A 9145-nucleotide genomic window follows, 5' to 3' on the forward strand; every position below is an offset into this window, starting at 1 on the left:
TAGAATGAAAGTCAACTTGGCTGTTTTCATGAATGTTTTCCAAGCCAGATTTGTTCTGCTACTAACCAGTCAGTATTAGAAAGCAAGGTGGGTGTTGTAAATGAAAAGTAATTTATAAGCTACTCACTTTCTAAAGAATAAGCCTGGAAACTATATCTTTCAGGTATTTTTAGTGAGCATATTATGTCTCTTCTCATTGCACTTTTAGGTCTTATTTCTGTTTACATTATTATTTCTAAAGTTCTGATTTGCTATGTGTCTACCTATGTATTACTTTTTTATTTTATTTCAGGCAATCTAGCTTGTGTTTCTTTGTGAATGTCCATGCTTGATGTTGCACCCAATTATATACATTTTGCAACACTATCAAAAATAAATACTGATTATTATGATAATGCATACCCTCCATAAATTGTCCACGCAAAATGGTTGACTTTGACGTTGGTGTTGTGTGACCGAAATAAAAAAAACTATTCATTCATTCATAATCAAGGCTAAACTGCAGTGATTGGACGAACAAGCGAGTTTTTTTTTTTCTTCCTCCCAGCTCATTAGCAAACTGTAATCACCTGCACAAGGTGAGTTGGGCCTGTCACAAAGGAGCAGAGCGGTGAACGGCGGCTGCAGGGCTAACGCTAGTTGGAATGCTAGCAAATATCACCATAGCTACACTAGTTCGAAAATTAGCTTGTATCGCCATAGCTACAACACCAGTTCGAATATTAGCGGTTATCGCCATAGCTACCACGCCGAAGATGTCAGCTATCCGTTCAGCACGTGCGCTTTAAAGAATTCTTCGGTTGAGGTTGAAGCGCAGTTAGCGTTAAATACCTTCATCTTCAGCCGCCATGTCAGAAAAGACTCCTCTTCTCCATTATCGACTCACCACAAGCACCGGCCCAGAGCCCAGAGATGTGTCCAAACCAGACTCCAAACACAGCACTGCGGCGGCGGCGGGCAGAGACGGCGGCCGGACCAGGACCAAGGCCAAGCCCGCTAAAAAGCTCGGAGTGGTGTTTGGAGTTGTCATACCAACTTTACTGTCCATGTTCAGCGTTGTTGTATTTCTGCGAATTGGTGAGTAGACTGTGGCAGCGACCTCAAAAACACTAAAATAAGAGTTTGTGATTGAATAAATGTAAAATGTTAATGTAAATGTGGATTTGTCTTAATTTGGCCCTGGTGGTCTATGTCAACAAGCGGACACTAATGGCGTCGATATAGATTATAGTTGCTAGCTGCTAGCTAAACAGCTACTAGTGGAAATATTCAGCCAATGAATTCAAGGCGAAACCATGGTGGTTCTCATTGGCCAGAGTCAAAAAGCCAGACATCAACAAAAACATAATTTTCTTACATTAGCGAAAGTGTTTGACATTTTTATCTTTGGAAATGTCGGAGATGATATGTTAATGAATATAAGTGCTGATTCATTTTGAGATGAATGCCAACCTGAATGCTACTGGACCAGTTGCAGCTGTAAAATATGCTAAGGCTATCTCCTACATTCAAAAAATAGTTCATTCAAACTCTGCATGGCATGGTTTTTCATCTAAATCTATATCTAACCTGTCCAAAAATACTAAGTGCAAAATTGTGAAAAGTGCCCAATTACAGTTCAGAAGCAGTATTTGCATTTGATCCAGTTCAGTGAGTTCACTGTCCATGTAAGATGTTAAAAGAAAAGATGTCCATCATGGCACATCAGCAGAAGATGACTCTGCAAAAGATGGCAATGTTACAGGCCTGAGAACCATCAACCATCTTCTTTGTAAATAAAAGTTTCCTCCTATTTTGCAGGATTTGTTGTGGGTCAAGCAGGGCTTTATCAGTCCATTGCCATGTTCCTGGTGGCTTACTTCATTATCACAATGACTGTGCTTTCTGTGTGCGCCATCTCCACCAATGGGGCGTTAGATGCTGGAGGTGCCTACTGTATCCTTTACTGGTGGGAGAGGCTTGGACTGTATTATCCAAACCTCACTTGTGCATAATTTGTCTGTGATTAAGCCTGACTAATGAACTGACAAATTCAAATTCTTCCCTTGATTTTTTAAAAAAATCCACTAGTAGACATTTTACTTTGGACGTGATTCTATTTTGTTCATACATTGTGTCCAGACTTCACTCGGCAACATTTATGAATCTGAAGAAATTCCTTAACTTGGATCACCAGACATGATCAGTCGAGCTCTGGGTCCAGAGTTTGGAGGCAGTATCGGGATCATGTTTTTCTTTGCCAATGTGTGTGGAAGTGCTCTTTACATTTTAGGTCTGGTTGAGGCTATCTTGTCTGCCTTTGGTATCCCAGAAGGTAAGGTCCATTAGGACATGGTAGGGCACCCATGCATGTATGCTGATAGATTAATTAACCCCCTTATACTGTCCTCTCTCAGATGGTGCTGCACATGTTGCAGGTCTCCATCAGGTATTGCCCTCAGGATACTGGTGGTCCATTCTTTATGGTACTGGCCTGCTCTTCCTATGTTTGACTGTTTGTTTGGTAAGATACAATTATTTAATAACATTTTTTTTTTGTTGTTCTTCCACAATTTAAGATGCATGTATATTGTCATCTTGGACCCTTTGCTAAATATACAAATATTTAAAATTTAAAGAGTTAAGTCTGAAGATTATTAGCTATCCTGAGGCTGCAATGATGTTTACATTGCACAGCCACAAAATTATTCACCTAGAAATAATTATAACATGATGAAAAAGATTTAGATCTAGATTTTTATTTTTATTTTTTATAAATGAAGATGTTCATTAACATTGAAATGCACGTACAGTATATAATGGACAAATTGCATCTTTTGGCTTAATGGTGGTCATCATGAACATTATAGTCTCTGTCATCCAAGGAGCAAATTGACAATCAAGACAAAGCCTAGACTTCAGAAGTTCAGTGGATCTCAATTGTCACTGAACCATAAATGTCAAACCACATATTATTACTGTCTGTTTTTCATATTTTGCTCTGAAGTATAACTGAACACACTGGTCATGCCACTAATTTCTCAATGCACCATGTTTGTCATCACAGGTGGGAGCCCACATCTATGCCAAAGCAACCTTTATCATTTTCATCATAGTCACAACAGTCCTGGCTTCCATTTTTCTTAGTTTCTTCATCGTAAAGCCTATTGCGCTGATTCTGCCAGTTACTTCCGTTTTCAACAACACCAGCCGAAGTGCTGCCAATTTTACTGGTTTCAAGTCCCACACTTTGGAGGACAACCTAATGCGTAAGTGCTGTGCCTTTTTATATATTGACAGATGTACTAAATGTGCATTTTATGGACTTTTAAGCAATGTTAGACTTGAAGAAAAGTTACTTGGATCTGTTGAAAAAGATTGCACAAAAATGGCTTTCATGTGCCATAAAACATGCTTGCTTACACAGGTGATCCCTTGTATAATGATCAAGCTTCCTGTCTGTCCCTCTAGCCAGTTACACAGTAGACTATACCACTGGTGCCATGATGAGTTTTGCCACAGTGTTTGCTGTCATGTTTAATGGCTGCACTGGAATCATGGCAGGTTCCAACATGTCAGGTAAGATGACGTTCAAATAAACCAGTACATAAATGGATATAAGGGTAAATGGAGGGTTACTTCTTTTTTAGCTATGTACAAGTTCAAGACAGAAGGAACCTGTTGGTTTTGGCGATTACAGGTCCTGATTTTAAGATGCAGGATATGAATGATGTACTTGTGTGAGGAGGGCTTAGAGTTCACAGAACTTAAGTTGAAGTTAATTTGCTGTTATAGATATTTCTGTGCTTTTTCGCAGGTGACCTGAAAAATCCTAGCTATTCTATCCCAAGAGGAACACTTGCAGCAGTTTTTATAACGTTCATCACATACAATATGCTCAGTCTGCTGGCTGCATGGTCCTGTGACCGGTAAGGCACACAAATTTAAATAACAAATGCCATACGGTCTAATTATGAAAATCATTGCAATCAAAATCTTATCTGTTGAAAAACTGTCAATGATGTGGTCAGTCAACAGAGTGGCCATGCATTTAATGGAGGATTAAAAAAAGAAGTCTTTTTTACTTTTGTTTATTTTTAAATTCTTTTTTCAGGGGTAGAATATTGTAGTTTGGGATTTTATTTAGTTTGCACCCATCAATTGATTTAATGTTACATTACAGTTAATCTGTTGGTTCAATAAGTTTGTACTTTGCCTCATTTAACATTTGGCTTTATTCCATCATTCTCAGTCACCTGCTCCAAAGAGACTACAGTTTCCTGGGAGACATCAATATATGGCCACCCATGGTTACAGTTGGGATTTATTCCTCTACTATGTCTGCTGCCATGAGTAACCTGATAGGAGCCTCCAGGATCCTATATGCCCTGTCCAAAGACAACCTGTTTGGTGAGACTCCTAATCAAGTGTCCTGCTTTTTGAACCTTTGGAATTTATATTGCCTGTTCTCCTTGATTGCAAGTAATGGAGCAGTACATTATTTTTGTTAACTGGCAGAGATGGGTATTAGTGAATGTAGCTTCTGACCATTTCTGTAGTGTGAGGGATTTAATTACTAGCCTTGCTTGTCTAGGTTATGATCAGTGCTTAATAGTTGATCCAGAATATATGAAAGCATATCCAGTTCCAGCTGGTTTTTCTACAAAACTGAGTCAACATTATAATAATCTGCCATCTGCTAAAATAAGCCTGCATCTCTAACATGAAAAATTGTCACTTATTAATTTCATCATGTCTCATTCTCTTAGCGAGGCATGTTGGTTTGGAAAGCATCAATTGACAACAGATGGCTTGCAGTGTTGACTTTCTCAGAAGAAGGGGAAAAAAATCCTCATTGTGTATTTGGCTTAAGGACATGTGCAGGATGACTCAGTTGTTTATCTGATTTAGGACCATGAGCAATAACAAGAAAGAGTGACTTTGCTTTTGTTAATGATATAAATCGCTACAGGTGGTGTCCTGTCTCTGGCAAGGAAAACATCTCGGAGCGGGAACCCCTGGGCCTCGGTGCTTGTCTCCTGGTTGCTTGTACAGGTAAGATATTTCTGACTTTTCTTTTCAGTTTTCTTGTGTACCTTAAGCCAGCTTGACCAGAAAAGTGCAGAAATACGAAATTCAATTGGTGTAAAACAATGAATATGAAAAGTTATTGCCCATTATGTCCTAATTTTTTGTCTTTACTTGTAGTGTCCCTTTTTGTTTTTCTGATTCTAATGTGTAGAAGAAAATGGGAGGCATCTATTTCAGTAGTGGTAAACATGATGCATACAAAATCTGAAAACTCTTACCCAATTATGTAATACACCGTTGCTGGTGTGTATTGTTTTTTAGTACTGGAATACACTGGAGGCAGATAAATTAGCAGCCTTTGGTCAAGTGCAAAGACATTGTCATTTTCAGTTTTGCATCTCCTGGACATTTGTCAAATGAAGTGCGTTAAAAGTTTTTGCCAGGGAGACAGAACAGGGCCCTGTCCTGTTACACTAGTAAGTAAACTCTTCACATGACTTTCATGCTATTTTGTATTTGCATAATAGCTAGCTGACAAGGCTTAAACTTTTTCAAACTAAAGTACAGCAGTAATTTAGACCAGGTAAGCTGTCAAGGGGTTTCCAAGGGTCCGTATCTTCTGTAGTCGTTTGTAGGGAGTCAGGTTGTTATTATACATTTCTCTCGGTTAAACAAGTGTGTGTGTGCCTGCTCGCTTGAAAATATTAATTAGATATTTCTCAGCTTACTTTAATAAAACTGAATGAACTGAACAAAAAATATTGTAGGTGATGATTTTGGAAAATCTCAAGGTAGTTTTTAGATAAGTTCTTTGAATGTACTGCAAGGGAAATAAATGTTCTTCAATTCTGCCACTAGGTGGTGTTGTTTGCTGGTAAATTGAACACCATAGCTGGTATTGTAACCATCTTCTTCTTGTTGGTGTATGCTGCTGTGAACTTGGCCTGTTTGGCTCTCGAGTGGGCTTCTGCACCAAACTTCAGGTAAAATGTACCATATTGTATAGAGCTTTATTTTCTATTTGGAATTTACAAAAACATAATCAAAAGGCTCATTTTATTCCATACTCTCTCATTCTTTTTTTTTTCATGTAGACCCTCATTCCGTTGTTTTACCTGGCATACCTGTACACTGGGTATCCTAGGCTGTCTGGTCATGATGTTTTTGATCAATGCCATTTATGCCTTTGCCAGCATAGCCTTCATGCTGCTGCTCTTGATGCTCATCCACTACCTTGGTCCCATGAGCAACTGGGGTTACATCAGCCAGGCTCTCATCTTCCACCAGGTGCACAGCCACAAACAAGAATCAATACTATGACATTACGTGTGTTCATGTCTTTCTCATCACGCCTTTTATTCACTCAGGTACGCAAGTACCTGTTGATGTTGGATGTACGTAAAGACCATGTGAAATTCTGGAGGCCTCAGGTGCTGCTGATGGTTGCAAACCCTCGCAGCTGTACAGGTCTCATGACTTTCATCAATGACCTGAAGAAGAGTGGCCTCTATGTACTGGGACATGTAAAGCTTGGTTTACTAGGTAATGTGTTTGTACATGGGAAGATGAAATATAGTGTTAAATTGGAAGCCAAACCCAAAATGTAAATTAACAACGGACCCTTGCCTGAATGAAATGGGTTTTCCTCTCTTCCATACAGACGGGTTACCCTCTGATCCTCTGCAGAGCCACTATGACTCTTGGCTGTCTCTAGTGGATCATCTAAACATCAAGGCATTTGTCAACCTCACTCTGGCTAACTCTGTCCGACATGGAGTTCAGAACCTGCTTTTCATTACAGGATTTGGTAGGCAAGTTTACTTTACAGCTGTGTAGTGATGATGGTTATTAAGCACAATATATCTATCGAGTTCTTATCCAAAACAATTTGATAAATCTGTTTGCATCTAGGTGGAATGAGGCCAAACACCATTGTTTTGGGTTTCTATGATGACTGCAGTCCTGAAGACCACCTTCAAGGTAAAACTCTTTCTACGGGACATGGCATGGATGCCTGTCCAAGCAAAGAGGCTGGAGAGCGGTGGTCCCCCTTCTTTCCCAACGTGCGAGGTGTTGAGGAGCCCAAAGATCTTCAGGAAGAGGAATATGTGTCGGTGATTGCCGACGCTGTAAAAATGGGGAAGAATGTGACACTGGCACGTTATTTCAACCAGTTTAAAAGGGAGGAGGTCTTGGGGTCAGGAAAAAAGATTGGAGGCCACCAAAGAATGATGGGGCCCTTTGTTGATGTGTGGCCTCTGAATCTGCTTCGACCAGATAGCTGCGGTTATGTCGACATCTGCTCGCTGTTCCTCCTGCAGCTGGCTTCTGTGCTTCAAGAGACCCGTGCGTGGAAACAGGCAAGACTCCGCCTCTTCCTATGTGTGGAGGCTGGTCACAGTCTGCAGGAAGAGGAGGAGACGAAGCTCAGGGTGATGCTGAAGGAGCTAAGAATATCAGCCCAGGTGCAGATGGTGGCTTGGGACCAGGTGGCAGCACTGCACTGGCAGAGACAAGGAGGAAGTGAGAGAAGGAGTCTGGTGGTGTCTGAACAGAATGAGGAGAGGGTAGAGAGAGAAGAGGAGGAAGCTGCAAGGGAAAATAATATCCAAACATTCCCCAATAATGTTGCTCAGCTTACAGATGAATATATCTGTGCCGTCAACGGTCTGATTCAACAACATGGAGCCCCTAAACCTGCTGTGCGTTTCCTGTACTTGCCACGCCCACCAGCTGACACAAGCCGTTACTCTGCTTACCTGCACCAGGTGGACCTGTTGAGTCGAGACCTTGGCCCAACATTGCTTATTCACGGAGTCACTCCTGTTGTCACTACAGATCTCTAGATTTTTACTATTGACTTGAATCTATCGACCTGATCCTTATTCGGTATTATTTTTCTGTGAAGTCTCTGTTGCCGCCAATTTATATTTGCACTGTCGATTATAGTATCACAAATGGGCCTGAAATCTCAGATTCATACCCATAATAATGTTTCTTTTATTAATAAGATGAAATACTACAAAATGAATTGACGATTTAGTCTACTGCTGCAATCAAAATGAGTATTTCAGTGAATTCATCACGTGGTGATATATCAACATACAAATAATGTTCGTATTTTGTCGGGTGAAAGGAGGATACGTTCTTGCAGTTCCCTCCCTTGAGTTAAACAGGAAAGGAAAGTTTAAGTATTAGTTTCCTGCTGTTGCTCAACTTTTCTTGCATTTGTTTAAGTACTGTTCACACATGGAGACTGAGCTTCACTTTTGTCATTTTGTTCATGTTAGAAAAATAAATTGAATTTATAGTTGTATGAATTTTCTATTTCTTTGTCTGTGGTTCATAAGCAATTCATTAGTCTCCTGTATTTTACAAAGCAACATTTAAATCCATGTCCTGATTTTCATCTATTTTGACCATGACTGAAGTAAATACATTTGTCTGAACACCTGCAGAGGGCGATATAGTATCATGGTACGAGTGATGGAGTGTTGAAGCTCCTAGTCTCCCTTTATTCAGGCTGTTGGTATACTAGAGTAATAGTGGTAATGCCAGTTGAAGACTCTACTTTTGGCACTTAAAGGCTAATTTGATGTCTGCGTTTTAAGCTGCCACTCGATCAGTACCAACAGGTTTTCAGTCTATATTGAACAATGTTTAAATTTTAGATTATATTTTGTTGCAAGATATCTAAATACCTTTCCTTTACAAGGATATGTTGGTGTAGTAAATTATATGACTTAAAATGAAACTTATTCCTCATCTTAATGTCTATTACCGCCCCAAGGCAGACATTTTGTGACTGTTTATAACCACAGTAAAGTATGACGATACTATCTGCATTTCAGTGGCTGTTGGAGTGATATTTGCCCTGTGAAGAAGAAACCTTTGGGTATATTGGTATGCATATAGGTCATGAGAAGGTCACATTTAATACGTTATTCTTAGTACTCACACGTGGCTTGCACAGGAACTGTGGTTGGCAATGCCAAACCCGTACCTACTGACGGAAAGCCAACGCCATCTGTGGAATATGTCAAAATTGGTTAGAGAGAATTCCATGAGTTCCTACAGAGAATTATTGACACCCACCTTCACATCGCTGACAAACTGCACGTGGGAGGGAGCGTGT

At 39.9% G+C, this 9145-nt stretch overlaps 1 protein-coding gene across 1 annotated transcript; it reads left to right on the plus strand.

Annotated features, from left to right (window-relative positions):
- Positions 1–717: 717 nt before the first annotated feature.
- On the plus strand, positions 718–8326 carry LOC146970552 (solute carrier family 12 member 9-like). Its single transcript, XM_085805097.1, has 14 exons — positions 718–1077; positions 1801–1935; positions 2177–2314; positions 2397–2503; positions 3047–3248; positions 3451–3558; positions 3797–3908; positions 4232–4389; positions 4952–5034; positions 5869–5993; positions 6105–6297; positions 6378–6552; positions 6671–6817; positions 6922–8326. The coding sequence occupies exons 1-14, from the start codon at positions 849–851 to the stop codon at positions 7854–7856; spliced, it is 2847 nt and encodes a 948-aa protein (XP_085661223.1). The 5' UTR covers positions 718–848; the 3' UTR covers positions 7857–8326.
- Positions 8327–9145: the final 819 nt, after the last annotated feature.

The sequence above is a fragment of the Trachurus japonicus genome, chromosome 17 (assembly GCF_045865225.1).
Source record: "Trachurus japonicus isolate A0001 chromosome 17, Traja_1.0".
In the NCBI taxonomy this organism is placed as follows: Eukaryota; Metazoa; Chordata; class Actinopteri; order Carangiformes; family Carangidae; genus Trachurus; species Trachurus japonicus.

Coding starts and splice junctions, on each gene's coding strand:
- LOC146970552 (XM_085805097.1), top strand. CDS start 849: ATGTCAGAAAAGACTCCTCTTCTCCATTATCGACTCACCACAAGCACC. Junction 3,909..4,231: donor GCTGCATGGTCCTGTGACCG/GTAAGGCACACA, acceptor CATCATTCTCAG/TCACCTGCTCCAAAGAGACT. Junction 6,553..6,670: donor TGTAAAGCTTGGTTTACTAG/GTAATGTGTTTG, acceptor TCTTCCATACAG/ACGGGTTACCCTCTGATCCT.